We start from the raw sequence: 18,651 nt of genomic DNA, 5'->3' as shown, positions 1-18,651 counted from the left end.
ATGCTCCTCGTCTAGGTCAGGCACAACGAGTTGTGACTCCACATCGCAGCAAAGGAAAACCGCCGAGTGACACTGAATGACATTGCAGCATGTTTACAGATTAGTCACGGGTCAGCACACCACTTTGTGCATGATGTGTCTGCAAGATGGGTGCCACGGCAGCTGACTCTTGAAATGAGAGAACGACGTGTTGATGCTTGTGAAGAACTACTTCGGCGCTTTGAACGAGAAGGTGATGGCTTCCTTGCAAGAATCGTTACTGGGGACGAAACCTAGGTTCACTTCACCAACCGGAAACAAAGAGAGCGAGCAGGGAATGGCGCCATTCCTCATCACCAAAACCAAAGAAGTTTCGAACAGAACCATCAGCAGGGAAGGTTATGCTAACTCTCTTTTGGGACGAAAAAGGCGTCATTTTGGAGCATTACATGCCTAGAGGGACCACTGTCACCAGTGCATCATACACAGATCTCCTAAAAAATCATCTGCGGCCTGCAATCAAATCAAAGCGACGTGGACTGCTGACAGGTGTCCTTTTGTAACATGACAATGCAAGGCCCCACACTGCCCGTACAACAGTTGCAACATTCACAGACCTGCATTTTGAGTGTCTTCCTCATCCACCATACTCACCAGGCCTTGCCGCCAAGTGAGTTCCATATGTTTGGACCACTCAAAGACGCAATGGGAGGAAAGAAGTTCCGTTCTAATGTAGAGGTACGCAACGCGGTGCACGAATAGTTGCGTGAACTAGCAAAAGAATTTTTTTCCAAAGGAATTTATGCACTTTGTAAGCGCTGGAGGACTTGCATTGAGCGTGAGGGAGATATAGCTTTGTACCACTTCTACTCAATAAATAATATTAAAAAAAATTTTTAAGGTTTTCATTTGACTCACCTTCGTACAAAACGTGCACCTAAGACAAGCTGAGAAAAATAAAGGTACAGGCCTGCTTGGGAACGAGCAACAATCGAAGACAGCTAGGCAGTTTGATAAATCAGTGGGCTCATAAGAATTTTAATGAAAACTGGTATTAGTAATGTAACAACGAATACGATTTAAATGAAACCTTCCGCCAGGCAATAAGATTCGCCACAAAACTGCTGATACTCCACTTAACGATGTCGAGCAGACGGTCCATCTAGAATTTTACTTCAGTGATACCTATATTCGTGCCAGGGTGTTGATACTCCAAATCAACCGAACCCAACTCAAGCGACATGATTGTTACGACGAATGCCCTATAGTAAGAAAAGAAAAAACCACCACGCATCCAAAGACATCTAGTGTCAGACGGCGAAACACGGCCAAGACCAGTTGTCGTGATGGCTCTGGGATTGTTGGGCGCAAGTCGTTACATGGACGCGATTATCGTAAATGGGCAAACTAGCCAAAACTGTCAAACTGCTGCCACTGGATAACACACTCGTATAATCAAAACAGAGAGGAAATTCCAGTCAGTTCTCCTTCTCCCCTGGATTGCTTTACAGCAGGAAAACACGCTTCTCTCAAAAGAAACTGCACGCATTCAAGCCGTTTTATACATAGACGACGTATTGCAAACGACAGATTCTACAAAAATTATGCGACACAACTTATACCCTTTCTAGCGGTACTTTATCAAAGAACGCTGGAGTAACGACTGTTGTCCAGCGACTGGAACGAAGCACAGGTCAGTCCTGTTTTCAAGAAGGGTTGTAGGACAGCTGTAAATAATTACAGAGCCGCACGGGATTAGCCGAGCGGTCTGGCCGCTGCAGTCATGGGCTGTGCGGCTGGTCCCGGCAGAGGTTCGAGTCCTCCCTCGGGCATGGGTGTGTGTGTTTGTCCTTAGGATAATTTAGGTTAAGTAGTGTGTAAGCTTAGGGACTGATGACTTTAGCAGTTAAGTCCCATACGATTTCACACACATTTGAACATTTTTTGGATAGTTACAGGGCTATATCACTGAGGTCAATGTGTTGCAGAATTGTGGAACATGTTTTATGCTCAAGGATTACCATGGTTCTAGCAGAATAAAAACATCCTCTATAAAAATGGATATACGAATCCCCAAACAAAGAATCTCAGCTCACTCTGATCTTCCAGGAGATCCACAGTGCTGTACACAACGGCATTCAGGTCGACGCCGTGTTGCTTGACTTGCAAGTAGGCATTTGATGTCGTCCCGCACTCCTGTTTAGTGACAATAAATAAATACAAACTTACACTGAGTACTGGACCGGATTTGGGACTGGATTCAGCAATTATTTGCAGATATAACTCAACATGTAGCTCTTAGCGGAACAAAATCTACACATGTAAAGGTTATTTCCGGAGTGCCCCAAGAAAGTATGATACGACTGTTACTGCTCACAATGTATAAAAATGATCTAGGTTATTAGTTGAAAGCGAGGAAGCTTTTTTAAGTCTGTTTGCAAATGATGCAGATAAATGTAACATATTGCGCATACTCACGCAAAGAAATCCATTACTGTACAACTACACTAGTAACGGCAAATTGCTGGAAGCACTATACAAAGTACAATATCTACGAGTAGCATCCAGAGCGACGACATAGGAAAAGCAGACGCCAGAATGAGACTCGTAGGAAGAATCTTAAGGAAATGTAACTCATTCACGAAAGAAATGACTTACAATGTGCTTGTCCGACCGATGCTCAAGTACTGTTCGTCGATCTGGGACACTTACCAGGCAGGACGGATAAAAGAGGCAGAGAAGACCCAACGATGAGCGGCGCGAGAGCGTTACAGAGATTCTAAAAAAAAAATCCGGTTGCAGAAGCTACAAGAGAGGCGTTGCGCATCAGGACGACGTTAACTATTAAAATTTCAAGGCAGTACTTTCTAGGAACAGTCGGACAACATATTACCTCCTCCCACATACAAATTGCGAAGTGACCCTGACGAACTAAAAATAAAAAAATCGAGACTGTGCAATAGCTGTGCTGTCACCATCGTGTATCTCGCGTAACGATCTTGACAATAAGATACGCTATTGCATACAGAGAAACCATTGCTACAAAATTGTATCGAAATGCGGGTAAAGCTTTATCAGATCGATGCTCGGTGGAGAGATTGTCAGCTCACCCTCAACATAACAAAAATGTAGCTTGTCGCACATAAATATGCGGAAAGACTCATTATGTATGTGATTGTTGAAGAATAATTGCAAGCAATGTCATCCATTAAATATGTATCAGAGAAAATGCATACGAGGCCGTTTGTTGTGAAACTACTTAAAACAAACCACAAGATTTACTGGGTGGATCCTCAGGAAGCGTAGTTCACTCACGAATGAAATAGCTTTCAAAACTGCTGCTCGACCGATACTTTTATAATGCATGTTAATGTGGAATATGTAACAGAAAAGATTCACCGAAGAAATAGGAAAGAGCACCGCTTCTGATCAAAAGATCGTTTGGTAAGGGCGAAAGCGCTAACGGAGATGATAAATTGCTTCCCACTAGGTCCAGTTCGCGGAAAGGCATTGATGCCAAATTAGATTGGTTAAGACTCACAAGGAGGCTTACCAACAATCGTTCTTGCCGTTTCCAACCCCATCTGGAAAAGAATAAAAGAAAGGAGAGGGGTGGCGAAAATTGTATACAAGTACCCTCAGCTACATACCATAAGGTCGCTCAGCGAGATGTCTTAAAAAAGAGTATGGATGTAGACGTGCGAGAGATTACGGCACGTACAGAGACATACAGTCATTTTCCTTAGTCAAAACTAGAATGGAATGGGAAAGGAAACGGATGATCATAATACGATGCATTCTCCGCCAGGCATCGTACAGTGACTTACTAAGCAAGCATGTAGATGTAGATGCAGTCAGATAACGAGCAGCGGGATGTGCAGGCAGAGTACATACCCCCAGCTGGCTGCGAGTCGAGGTAACATTTTATGGCCTGGCATCCCTGGCAGTGGCGGTAGGCGTGGAAGACGAAGCCCGGTTTCTGGCCAGAATCGCTGTGCTCCATATCCGCGCATCGCCTCCTGGCCAGTGTGGCGTCGCTCACGTCTGAATCACTCACCACCTTATGGCCGGCGGAAATGACAGGTCTCCGCTCAGCTCCGGCTTGTTGCTGTTCGATATCACGTACCTGTATCGCGGATGGCGTGATAGTTCCACGCCGTCACTGATAATCGCACTTAAGACGCCGCGTGCGGCGTTGTCCTCTCGCGCGTCCGCAACAGATTGCAGCGTCCAACACACGACATTTTCGCGATCACCGATACGAACACAGCCCAACTCGTACGAGCGCAGTTCGCAAAGGCGAGACAGATCTCCTTGAGTTCACTTGTGGGCGGGCAGGAGGCGGACTGGTGTTATCTCGACACTGCTGTGACGTTCCGCAAAGAAACGTTGTGCCGCGTACCAAATTTCCCGCTGGCGTGTTATCACCACATATTGCAGTCGTTGAGGCTCGGAGTTATTGCCACGACGGCGCATTTTATGGGACGTGAACACAATGGGAGACGCACTATATGCGATTCAGTGCTGTGTAATGCGCTATACGACACAGCGCAGCTAAAAACTGCCACAACCACATAACACACACCACTTGTTTCTCGAGTGACACATCTGGTGTTATTTACATGGCAGACATTTACTCTGCTTTTATTAACCAATGCCAACGAACGACCACTATTGTCATGTACGTTTACATTCGACGCGACACACATCCGTTCAAGCAATCGTTACGAAACTGGAGGCAGCGTCTTGCGCATTTCCGTTCTCGTAAAACGCTGTGATGTACACAGTTAAGTACTGGCAATTTTTTTTTATCTGAGCAGACGTGAGCAAAAGCGGTTTATCACTATCGCGCGTGAAATGATAACATGGTGCTTTGAACTTTGCACACGCAAAACGAGACACTGAACAGCAGTTATCTGAAGCAAGGAATAGCACTGTGCTGCGGAAATGGAACACAACTTTGCATTTCGAGGTCTTCGAAGAAGGCGCGGTCGTCACACTCTGACAGATCGACGAATCGAGGTCAGTATCGAACAGGGCGAGTCACGTGACCGGCCAGTCAACCCCGGCACGGGTCGGTGGTAGCGGCGCCCACCGCCGGTTACCGCAGTCGGTGAATGTCAGTGCGCAGAGGCTGGCGTCTTGGCGGCAGCAGCACTGGCTCGAAACGAGGTGGCGATGGCGGGTGTAAGCTGCAGACGGATGCGATACGGGCGTGCTACTCGCGCTGCGGCCAGCGTGCGACTGGCGCGCCTGGCTGGCGGGCAGCCAGTGCGGTCAGAGGGCGCCCCTCCCCCGGCGCCACGTGCTCGCCACTGTCGCCCTAACGTCCCGTTTCCGGGCATGCCTTCCTCGCACGTGCTTCTCTTCCCGACAGCCCCCCCCCCTCCTTCCCCTTTCATTCTACAAGCATTTCCCCGAAAGGTTTTGAAATTTTAACGTTGTGCGCTAATGGTTATGAGAGCAGTTGCTTGCTAATTCAAATCGCGCTCAATCAAAAAAATTGCCAAGTCCTCTGAGAAAATGCTGTGAGTTTTGATGAATTCCATACAAAGAAGCGATCATCATGACAGACCACATTGCTAATAGTCAGCGCCTACGACACAAGAAGTACGGGTGTTCGACTTTCCTAGAAAAGGAACGGGTCACTGAACCCGAGGAATTTGAACTATAGGGTGTTTCAAAGTCTTTACATCAAACGTTTCGGCATGATATATCCCGTTATTAGGTTTGAAATGTTCACTGTTGCATCTTGGGGATGTTCGCCGTCCTTAGTATTTGCTGATCCTGGGACGACGAGATTTGGTCGATACTAGCATGGTCTGGTAAGCATGTGTACTGCATACGACTTGGCCAAGTAATTTTCGGCGAGAAAATGTTAAGAATGAGTGACTCCAAGCGTAGAAAGATATTATTTTATGAACGAATCAGTAACTTCAATTTTGCTGGGCCTACCGTCTTTCATACGAAGCAGACGACTGGATTACAGGCGCCGACACAACAGCATACACACGCAGCAGGGTGCCTTCACTCCGCTGCCTCTCAGAGGCATCCTAAATACAAAAATGAACGCTTTGTCTCTTAACAAAAGTTGTTCCCCGTGACGTGACATATCATCTCCAAACATTTGACACAAAGACTTTTAAAAACTCTAAACACGATTTGGCGAAAGCTTTCGGGATTCCGTCAACCGTGCCATCGACAATCATGATGTAAAAAGATACGATTTCTGGTAAGTATCATAAGGAAGGAGGTAGCAGATACGGCAAGACGAATATCGATGAAATGGCTTAGTCAATGTAAAGGTCAAAACATACCTGGCGGATTTTATACGCCTAAAAAAAAAGTCTAAGTAATTCGCTGCCATTCTTGGCATAAAAACACACACACACACAAGCGCGCGCGCGACTTCAATTTTAAGAAGATTTTATAGAGAAAATGCGATCATTCATGACATAGTGTGTTCTGCGAGGGAAAAACGAATGAAACTGAAAAACTTTAATATATTAACATGTGCCTGCCTTCAGTTCGAAGTGCCAAAAAAAAAAAAATAATAATAATAATAAATCTAGTATAAATTATTTTTAGTTTTATTTGTTATTTCATGCTTCCCTTTATAAAGAAATATTTATATTACCTAAACCTACAAATAAAATGGTTCAAATAGCTGTGAACACTATGGGGCTTAACTTCTGAGGTCATCAATCCCCTGGAACTTAGAACTACTTAAACCTAACTAACCTAAGGACAACACACACATCCATGCCCGAGGCAGGATTCGAATCTGCGACTGTAGCGTGCAACTCGCTTTAAATCAAATCCTACACTTTTCTAACTTTTTTTGGGCCCCTTGAACTTCGAGCTATCACTATTAAATTGCACACAGAAATTTCGGAAGGTGTTTCCCTATACATTCTTGTTGAATCACTGTGGCAAGCGCTAGCGATTTGAGTGGTTTGGTTACCTATCTGTGAGCATATTTCCATGGTCGTAGTTCCAAAGCGTGCCGTTTTGATACGAGCAGCGTCTCCGTATAAAACTGTTTTAAACGTGTCAAATTCACAGCAGAAACGAAAGCCACTGTGTACGCAAGATTTTAGAGCTAACGGTTTAGGTCAGATACAGATTTACTAACGGGATGTCACCCAAAAAGGCGACCATCGACCAATGATGACCGTTCCGGTCGTCAATTGGCATCACTCCAGAAAACGTTCAGAAAGTAAGGTAGCTGATCCTGCAATATAGTAAACAGGCCACAAACACTTTAGGAATAAGTTATGCATGGTACATAAGAATTCTGTTGGAAAAATTTAATATGAGGAGCATTGTTGCGAAGTTTGTGCGACGATTGCTTCTAGGGGATCGGAAGCACCATCCCGTGAAAGTCTGCAGGTAATAAATTATGTGCTTCACAACAACCAAAACCTTCTTTGAAGGTTGTCACTGTGGCCAAAGGTTGGGCTTTTAGATGTGATCCCACAACTATGCATATCGTCGTTATGGAAGAGTCCTTCACCTCATCCATAAAAATCTCGACGACTCAAAATCATAATTAAGTCGTCGTTAAATTTTTTTTTTTTCTCTCTATTGATCCTCCTGGTCAGATGGTCAGTCAGAAAACTTAACGCGACGTTTTTACGTGTTTTAAAGACATCAGGAGAAAACGTCAACAGAAGTGGCATACAAATGTCTGGATACTCTACGATGACAATTCACGACCGCAAACGGTCTATATTATCCAGGAATTTTTTAGTAAGCACAAAATGTCAGTTGTTTAGTTTCGTGTTTTTCCTCTACTACCAACATGAAAAACCATGTTCCAGGCGCGAAGATTTCATACAGTCGTGAAGATTCAAGAAGAAATGACAAAGGTAAACTACCAACATTCAGTTCAAAATTGGCAGAAACGTTTAAAGATGATGGCGCGGAACAACTTCAACAACTGTACTCCGGAAACTTTGGGATATTATCTGTTGTGTTTAGTGCCACAACAGATAAGTTGTTCCTCCAGTTACGTCAATACAGTTATTTTCTACTGCGATGCCAGTTATCACACTGCTTCGTAGTTCGGCTGGAGTGATATTGAGAAATTTTTTTCATCAAGCGCGCGCGCGCTTGTCTCACCATTTCTCCATATATTTTCAATGATGCTACTATTACCTTTGAATGACATTAAACATAATCGTTTCTATTTTATAATGTTACTGTATCACCTAAATCCCGTACAACTTATTTTGAGCGTTAGAACAGCCTTTATAGTGAGCTACAGAAATTAACGTAAGAAACTATCACCACATTATGTAGAAAGACTCACGTACAGTAATCTAATAACCTGAATACCTATTATTACTGAACGTTCTTGTACACGACGTTGGCAAGTATCAACAAATTACTGTAATATAGCTGGATTTTATGAGAAAGGTCACAAAGTGAGTGACAGCGGAAGTCTTTTAAGTCCTGCGGTAATCTGAAAAGAAAGCTCAAACGTAACAGGCACTTGCTTAACTTGGATTAACAATTATTACGTTTCTTAACGGGAAGAAGCTCTTGTAGCTAAACCATTATTTATCCTTGGGGGGAGGGGGAGGGGTGTCGTGTCGGCGACTTACGAAAAACAACTCAGTATTTGCCTTCAACACTAACATTCAAAACGTTAAGCTTAGGGTAGGCCAACGGTGTTTAATCTGGCTCCAGGTCTGCCTCAAAAGCTAACCCGGTGAGCGTTAACCTACGCCCAACAAACTACATTATCTTCCGGTAAATAATGAGTTATCTGGAATAAATTAAAATTCTATAAATGCTTTGCGAACGTGCGAAGATAATAGTCGTTGACTCACCCCCTCCCCCAATAAAAATCGCTCTCTGTTAAAGACACACATGGAGATGGAGGGAGAGAGGATGGGCGTAAGCATGCACGGCGGGGATGGAAATCGGCCGTTTCCTGTTTAATTCAGTATCATTTTTGATAAGCGATCATCTATTTTCATGAATACACATAACTACACCAATATTCCATTTACCAACGCCAAGAAATTTCGGTGATTAAACTCATTATGAATAGTTAGAAGTGAGAATGTACACAGCTGACTATGTTTTATGTACACAGTACACTATTCTGCATATTTTCACGTCCGACAGTTGATGCGTTTATCTTGAAATACCGCGAGGTGCTGATAAAGATAATTTGGGTACAGTTGTATGGTATTTGTAAAAAGGAGCTCGGAAAATGTCTGATTTCAGTGTCAGTTCGACAAAATAACGGTAAACGTTTTTGATGGGGAAGGTGTGGTGGTGCTGCCCCAGATGGGGTATTGATATTTTGTAGCTGGCGAGTGGTGCTTCCTGGAAATAAAGAGTGAAACCGTGCAGCGGCTGGTTTCTCTTCGTGCCGAGCGAGGAAAGTCCACAGTCATGATGGGGCCTTCTTCCCCAGGACGCGACAGGCCGGGCGGGCTGCGGAGAGCCAAGCTTTCTTTCCGGTGGCCGCTGCTAAAGGGATCTGCCGGCTGTAACCGGCCTTCCGCCGGCAATCCTATTAACGGTCGAGCACTGCAAAATTACAGTTTTACAATTGGGCCGCATATAACAGCTATAAGGCACAAACTAAGTAGTACGAATCGAAGAGTGTTCCGCGCAGGCAGAAATTTGTCCACGTAAGAATTTTGTCTATGCCTAACATGGTCTTCCATTGCCTGGCCGGGTTTCGGGTGGGGTATGGGGCTAGTATCAGAAAACAAAACTGTGCACTTGATACATATGACTGTCCATTACCTCTTGCTACCGATGACATGCTTTAGCCAGGCATTCCAAGTTCTGTCAAATAGAGTTGTTGAAAAAATGTCTTCAGGGCAAAACTCAAAATCTCGAACAAATTAAATTAATATCTCTTTACTTACGTGTCTGAAATTCTTTGATGAGGTTTGGGCCACTAGACTTTTGTGTCTATCGTTTAATTTAGGTTTAATGAAATAATTTCAACGACAGCTGAAATTTTGACTACACATAAGACGCTGTTACAAGAGTTAAACTGATTGTTCAAAAGATGGGTACAAGAGCTGTGTGCAGTTAAAGCAGGCAAATAAAATCAAGGAAAGTTAAGGCTAGTTAACACGACGACATTGGGTTGCGCCAGTCGTTGGGTGAAATGAGTTGCACGCAAATGGTTTCATGTCTGTCTGCAGAGACGGCCCACCAGTACACACATCAGTTTCGTCGTTTTGAGGGTCTCTTGAGTCGTGTCTGACACGAAAGATTTGGCAGCTGCACGTCGTACGAGTTGTGATGGAGTTAAATCTAGTTGAGTGGAATCGCTGCATAAGAAAAAAATAAGAAACGTGTTTGGATTCGTGACTGGATGAAGAACCAACGTCGGCTCGGTTACTCAGCATCCTTGCTGAAATAATTTATAATCGAAGATCACGAAGTTCATTCAGTTATCGTAGAATGTCACCAGAACTGTTCACGTTTCTTCTATGCAGAGTTAATTATGCAATAAGGAGTAAAGATACTGTAATGCACGAAGCACTGTTGGCAAAATTGAAATTAGTATCACACTGCGTGCAAAAATGGTTCAAATGGCTCTGAGCACTGTGGGACTTAACATCTGGGGTCATCAGTCCGCTAGAACTTAGGAACTACTTAAACCTAAGTAACCTAAGGACACCACACGCATCCATGCCCGAGGCAGAATTCGAACCTGCAACCGTAGCGGTCGCGCGGTTCCAGACTGAAGCGCCTGGAACCGCTCGGCCACACTGGCCGGCTATTGTGTGCATTACAATGGAGAACACTCTGCATGTTATAAGTTGCATTTTTAGTTGGCGATGACGCTTTTTCATTAACACCAATAATTATTAACGTTAACAGTAGTAATTATTAACATTAACGGCAATAATTGACTCGATGCAGGGCGCATTAAGAAGAGAAGATCTGTACAGTGGCAATATTTCAAAATTCTAACATATGTGAATGGGGATCACTGCTGCGACTTTTCAAATAGATGAATATTGAATAAAGAATATAGCTTCTTGATTGTGTAGCCTATATTCCTTAACAAAGAGTCGGCCAACTCGAACGATGGGATTTTGTTCTAGTAGACGAGAGCATTGTCACATCTAGAACTACTAGCTTGTCTTTTCTTAATTCAGTTGTATATGTTCTCCTGACCCAATAAAGTTTTCCCTGCAGCTCAGATACTGTCAAACTATCTATGTTCTGATCGCACATGACATTCTCAGGAGCAGCAATATGTTGCTTATTTTTGTAATCGGCATCACTGAAATACCACAAACACCTATGCAAAGCATACATATCCAAAAAGCCAACATTATTCTCCGTTCCCCACTTCATATTTCGGTTTGTCTACACCCTACGAACACACATAACCTCAAAACTCATGCAACTTCCATAATTGGAACACGCCGACTTGCGCAACCAAGTGTCGTCGTGTGAACTAGGCTATAGATACATGCACGCGAGAATTATGAACATGAATCGCCAATGTGCTTTAGTAGCTTTTACATGCATTTCTACACTGTCACTGTATGTTCACGTCTTGGTGTTTAACAGAACTGCCAGAAAATTAGATAGAGTATTTACTGCAGGATTTATTTATAACAATGTATTTAACAGTACCACACTACAGTTCATTTTGATTGCACTTAACAAAAATAATTCTTTTTGTTAATGAAATAAAACGGCAGTAGATTATGTACAAAATTGCATAGTTCTATCTCTCGCAGGTTTGCTAGAAGTATCTCCATGTGTGTAAATTTTGAACTGCAATCTTCACTAACACATGTGGTAGCCGTGGTAGTCTAGCGTATAGAGCGCGAGACTCTGGCCCTGGAGGTCCCGGTAGGTGTAGAGAATTTTCCTCGTTACAGCCCTTCCAAGACAGCCCCCGTCCACTCAGCCTGCTGCCTTTTATCAAAACGGGCAACGGGGATGTTTCGTGCGGGTAAAAGGCGACAGGGACGATGATCTTGCCAACTTCCAGTTCATAGTGCCGCGGTGAATGTAAGTCAGGCCAGAAACCTGTTCACGGATTGAGCGCCACAAACTTTATCTTTTACCTAACATGTGTAGGGGTAAAAGAGAATTAAGGAAAAGAAGAAGGAAACTTTCAGCAGCAGGGCTAAAATAGGAGTCCATCTGCTAATAATCTACAAATGTAACTTAAGAGCTATTTTTCAATACTGCAGTTATATTAGCAATTACCGTTTACATGGCATAATTTACTAACAATTCCTTCCTCTAATGTTTATTATCAAACGTTCATGAGGGCTCGCTGTGAAGTCAATAGTGAAGGCACTAAATTTGGATAGAACTTTGCAAATTAAGTTCCTTGTCGGAACTGCGCTCTTCATTATCAGTTATATCCGAATGCTGTGCCTGTGTATATCTGGACAACAAAAATCTAGTTACGAAACTTCTGATTATTTTACTGTCAAAAATATATGATAATACGGGTCTCAAAAGGATTTCGTTTTGGTACTCGTTACACGGTGCGCAAAGTGCAAACAAATGCGAAGGGACCAAAATACTAGCTAACGCAAAGAACAAATGGAAAAACCTGCAATATGCGTATCGATTAACAGACCGGTGGCAACGAAGACCACGAGCCGCTCGGCACAGTTGATATTTCACAAAAAGCTTAAGTAATATGCAAACCTGACATACGTCTGCCTGGTCTGATAACGTCTTTGTTCGATGGTCTAAGATCTGATTTTCGGTATGATTATGAAAAAACTGGACGAAAATGAATGGAGCCCGTCACAAATGGAATGAATCTCTGCCTTCGCTTTCAACACGGCTGGCATTTCTCGTGGGATAGTTCTACAGACGGCTGACCCCAATCCAATGCAACTGTTTCAGTCAAGAATCCTCTCTCCTCCGGAGTTTCCACTGTTTATACAGCACGCGTAATGCAAGTCCATCCTGCCACACAACTAATGTGACTACTGCCTTGACTATTCAAAAGAGCCCATTCACAAACAAAGGAGGACTACTACTACAACGCACTTCTGTGTGGCCTACCTACGCTAATCCAAAATGACACGATGCATTTTCCATTCAAAATAAATTTAAACATACATTTTGTGCTCGGTATTTACTATCTACTAGAAAACAGATTCATTCTTATCAACCAAACGCCGAACAAGACACGCTATTACAGGATATCCGAAATTTTCTATAATATGCAGTAATGTGACAGTGGAATCTTTTCATACTCTGTTGACTGTGCAACGTTCTCCGCCTCGAAACACAGAATATAAATTCAAATTAGAGGGGGAGGTCAATGATACGTCGGCGGCCTTGTTAAAATCGACAAACCAAGGGGAGAATTTTAAATACGATTTCGTCCCGACCCCTTCGTTGTTCACTGGAAGACTTACAGTATTAGTGGCATTAAGTCTGAGGCTTTGAACAGTACAGTCAGGAGTTCGAAAACTACAAGATACGCAATTAAATCTGATGTTAGAAACGCAGCAGAAAATATCACACGGCAGAACACAAACACTTATCCCATTTAATTTATAACTGACTTTATGGCCTATGCAGTACGTTGAAAACGTCTTTTAACAAGAGTTTTCAGACCACCCCCACCCCTTCCCCCTGATTGCGAGGCTTGTGTCGGAGCGGTACGCTACATGGCTCGGGCTTTCTCAGAGTATCCAAACAAATTAAATTATAGTCACTGAACGGTCCGCAACTGAGAAGTGTTTAATTAATTACACCATTTTAAAATTTCAGTCACCAACCACTTTCAAGTATCCTGATTAACAGAAGCAACAGGAATCAGTGCCTTAACATATGCAGAGACTGGTTTGGCCTAATACGCCATCCCTGAAATTTTGTACTATGTTTTATTGATCCTAGAATACATAATGCTCTGCTTCATTACTGTTTAAGTTTTGATCGGTTATTAATGCACTGAACTTGTTTAGATTTCGTTTATCAAGTTACCTGAAAGTAGAAACAAATAATTGAAACACGTTAAATGAGCTGGATTCACCTTTCCAGCGGCACTCTGTCGTTAAATCGAAAAGTTATACTACCGCCTTTATCTTGTAAATGGTATGCGACTATCATTAAATTTAACTTTTCCTTTTATTTTTCCCATCGCTATCTCGCGCTGCAATTGTAATAATTGATGATGTTGTGATCCTCACTCGGAAGACTGGTTTCAAAAATATTCAAACTTGTGTGAAATCTTATGGGACTTAACTGCTACGGTCATCAGTCCCTAAGCTTAAACACTACTTAACCCAAATTATCCTAAGGACAACACACACATCCACGCCCGAGGGAGGACTCGAACCTCCGCCGGGACCAGCGGCACAGTACATGACAGCAGCGCCTAAACCGCTCGGCTAAAGACTGGTTTAATGCAGACATCCACGCTGTGTAAGCCTCATCATCTCCGTGTACCTATAGCAAACTACATCCATTTGAACCTGCTTAATGTACTCAAGTCTTGCTCTCCCTCTACAATATTTACTCTCTACATTTTTCTTTATACCAAAGTGACGTTTCTTTGATGCCTCACGACGTACCCTATCATTAGCCACGCTTTGACACAAATTACTTGGCTCCCAGTTCGATTCAGGACCTACAAGTTACTTATTTGATCCATCCATCTTACCTCCATCATTCTCCTACAGCACCGCATTTCAAAAGACTCTACTCTCCTCTTGCCTTAATCAAAAGATTCTATTCCATTCTTGCCTGAACTGTTTTAAATATCTTCACGAAAATTCCCATCACCATCCTAAGTAGAAAAGAGGAACGTGCAAAACGAGGCTGAATGGGCTAAAGGAATCTGAAGTACTACGAAGAAATGCTCAATCATTTCAGAACTACTTTAGAAAGATACAGACGCTGTGACAAAGAGTTAAAAAGGACTCTATGTCCTCCAGGATCTGGAGTTTCTAGTGAAAAAGAATCGACTATAGAAAAGTTTTCCTCCTACTCATAAAAGCCGTGACAGACTGCATCAGCAGAATGCTAAGAGGACACAGTGTGTAGACCAACATGAAAGGTGCGCAGATATGTGAACACCGCAAAGGACCTACGCCTGCCGCTTCTCACAGGAGGAGAATATAAAATCCCTTGCACATGCTGACAGGGAAGCATGGGCGGTACAAAAAGAAGCATTAACACCGGGCTTAAAATTAGGTTCTCATTCAAAACGGTAGAAAATTCGACTGTTTAATTGCATTTTCTGAAAGGTATATGTGCATAGTATCTTCGGACGAAAAGGTTTTTTAATCAGTGCGTTACAAAAGTTTCTACAGCCCATTGTTCGAAGCACCGCCACGACCGCCGTAGGACGTTCTCAGCCGAAGACGCACGGCTCAGGTAGAAAACGTGTGCAGTGACGCACGTTCGCAAAATGATTTATAATATGCGTGCAAACATATTCGACGAAAAAGCTGACGAACAATTTGTCCAACAAAGTGTGCAGGCTGCCGAATGCAGAATATCCAGATCAGCCAGATCGTCTTTTCTTTTCAAGAAAAACGGCGGAATTGCTCTTCAGGAACAATTTGACTTAGAGGAAGGGTCCTGGAATTGAAAACTAAACGTAAGTACAAAAACACTTTTTTGGGTCAAATTTTGGTCAAAACATCATTTTTGGTCAGCCATATTGGATTAGCCACTTTGAATTTTGAAAATCTAACTTCAGATTTGTGTTCAGCAACATCAAAAATACATAAAAACTTTAAACAAGTTTTTCTCTAGAAACGATTTTTCAAAATTTTGTGTAGCATAAAATAAAAACGGTTAAACCTAACAACTTCTACCTTCGACCACCGAAAAGAAAACATTTTTCTTGGAAGCTTATAATATACAAAATTTGTCAATATTGAGTATTTTTCGAAAGCCATAAAGTGTGAAACAACCCCCTTATCGTTAAATTGAAGGTTACTTCACTGTGGTTAGGTATAAGTTAAGTTCCCATAAACGTAATGTAGTGGCGATTAATGTTATCCATTTTTGATTTCAGTTAACTCCTAAGGGGCTATCCTGCACGCAGTCTGCGTACTGCAAACTCCGGGCCCTTGATCAAACCATAATTACGGGCGCCATTGTTTTTAATGAAAATCGAAAATGAAGTTCTAAGTGTGATTAATGATACTACCCAAACATATCCTTTGATTGTCTCAAAAAAAATTTCAAACTCTGCCTATTTTTTGCTCATGTGAACGAGAACCTGGCCTTACAGACCATAACAGCAAACAGTCTGTCAATTCTTCCGCATTACACGCTACCCAACACGTTAGCGCGACTGCGATTTAGGCAAAGGAGCGATGACGTCACGACCCGACCGTTGCGTGGATAGGTGTTAAGACCTTGATGAACGTTAAGTTGAAATTGCTATCTGAGTCTTACTGTTTCTGATAATTTCGCCAGCATTAGGAGACGAAACGCTAGGCACAGAAATATCCCCTTGAGTACAGCTCAATGCTCATAAAAACAAAATCCACCCAGAACACACATATCGGTCGGAAAGCCTTCATCGTACGAATTAACACTTACAGTCGACGTTAACAACTTTTTCTATTTGAGAAACACTTCTGCAGGTATTGTCATTCTATATATTATACTCTATCTAGTTCTGTCATCTGTTTTCCTATCAATAATTAGATTGTTATAATTGTTTTGCTCGATGACGTGTGTCCCATGTTAAGTTGAAGCAAATGCTAGCGTCTGTAAAGTATTGCTGATAATTCAATCCAAGGTTATCGGATTCCTGCACTTTTACTTTGTGCAGTATATCGCGTTAGTTCACTTAAAAAGAGATCAATCAGGCCGTCCGCTCAGCTGCTTATCTGGCAGCAACACAGGACTGGGAGTTGAGCAAACTACTCGCTGGGTGCTAACAGCGTTACGTGACGAGCGGCCATCGACGTCCAGCGGATTAGAGCCTGCACTGACGCTAGCTGCCCGGTGGATAACGCCCTCTACAAGTGTGCAGGACAAATTAGTGAACCGCGCGCGATGGTGTGTAATAGCCGCCGCGTCTGGGAATTACGGCCAGTTTCCCCAGGCAGGTGGCGACAGCTGCACCATCAGTTCCTGGTACAGTCTCTCTGACGCCTCTCCTCGCCATCTTTTCCTCCGTCGCTAAACGGCCGACACAAACGTGCGAGGCAAACTTTAAATATTTTGAAGAACCCAATTTGCACTGCGCAGTGAGCTGCGGGGAGTAAATTCCAAATACCAGTGGTAATGTACATGAACTACATACACGGAAGAGGGATACCACAGTCCATACGTAGTTACGTACACAAAATGGTGTAACAGATAAGGAACAACAAGTACTAAGTGTCTGTTGCCGACGATCAGCGAGTTACAGATGATTTACTTAAGCTTTGAAACTGGTTCTGTGAAACAATAGTCAACTGTTCTGGTCATTAAAAATATGAGTTCGCAATTCTTCGAGGAAAACATTTAATTACACACAATGAAGAAGAGATTGACGAACATAAGCGACTCGCATCAATAAACTTGAAATTTCCGTTCCCACATACACACGGTTATGAAAATAAACCAGGGTTACTTTAACATCAACAAGGAAATATTTATCACCGGTGATCTTCAGGACTCCTCAAGAATTCTACTAAGTTCCAATGGCCGCATAGCGTTACACGCTACTCTGAGTGAAACGCTAGACAATGTGTAACAGTGCAAGACTAAGCACAGTATTATTAAAAAAGAAGAAGAAGCAGAGACTGCGAAGAAACCAGTAGTTATGTGAGAAACATTATCAATCTACAGCTCCTCCCCCTCTCCCTCTCGACATAAAGATGGAAAAATTGTGTAACGACGGTGGACGTAATGTCCTCTATAATTTACAGCACGGATAAGGCTAGACAGATAAAATGTTAAAACGGTGGAAGGTGGAGGACAATTAGCGCTTGAAAAACAGAGTACAAGTTCGGGTTGGAGGAAAATGGAGAAGATATAGGGCGTGTCTCCTCTGAAGGAACCATCCAGACATTCGGCTCAATCGACTTGGGGAAACAACAGAAAACGTGAATAGCGATGGCCCAACATAGATTTGCATTGTGCTGCTCCCGAATGTCTAATGCCTTTACTGTTACGCCTCCTCGATTGGAATATTCTCTCTAATATTGTCTGCTGCAATACAAAAAGTTAAACACACGAACACATTAGGAGCATTTCTGCAGCAACATTTTATCATCTATTTTTCCTTCTCGAACCCAAGGTAAACAATGATTTTATTGTGTGTCGCACATTTTTGACAGGTACGTCTGTTTCCAGTTCTGAATAGTGATCATGAATAACGTTGCTGCGCATTATCTTATATCGTGGCCTTGATCTGCAGATCGATAGCTGGGACGGCAACAGCAACGGAGATGGGACGGTTTATTCCTGAAATGTGATAAGAAGCTATATTTCCACCGTGGACTAATCTGTCACTGAATGGCCAGGTAGCGCCATTTGAAGATTAAGATTCCCATCAAAACATACGTCACATTGCACATGACCACTAAAATACTGTCGAGAGCAATGTACTAAGGAGAAAGTTACAACTGAGTCGTCTACTTCGTACGAGTTTGCCGCTTCGACAATATACCACAAGGTCGAAACACTCATCAAATGCCGGCCGTTGTGGCCGTGCGGTTCTAGGCGCAGGTT

The 18,651-nt window shown here is 42.8% G+C and overlaps 1 protein-coding gene across 8 annotated transcripts in view; it reads right to left on the bottom strand.

Moving 5' to 3' along the window:
- The window catches only part of LOC126355773 (trafficking kinesin-binding protein milt), a 374,105-nt gene that overhangs the window by 138,068 nt on the left and 217,386 nt on the right, over nucleotides 1-18,651 (bottom strand). Inside the window, exon 1 of one of the 8 annotated variants that reach the window (XM_050006203.1) lies at nucleotides 3,874-5,298. The exons of the other annotated variants lie outside the window; for them this stretch is intronic. Coding sequence (XP_049862160.1) covers nucleotides 3,874-3,982 — 109 coding nt within the window. The 5' untranslated portion in view covers nucleotides 3,983-5,298. Of the gene's footprint in view, nucleotides 1-3,873; nucleotides 5,299-18,651 lie in introns of those variants that run through there. 8 annotated transcript variants of the gene reach the window in all.

Source organism: Schistocerca gregaria, chromosome 1, assembly GCF_023897955.1.
Source record: "Schistocerca gregaria isolate iqSchGreg1 chromosome 1, iqSchGreg1.2, whole genome shotgun sequence".
NCBI classification, from domain to species: domain Eukaryota; kingdom Metazoa; phylum Arthropoda; class Insecta; order Orthoptera; family Acrididae; genus Schistocerca; species Schistocerca gregaria.
This window is presented reverse-complemented; position numbering and strand designations above follow the sequence as displayed.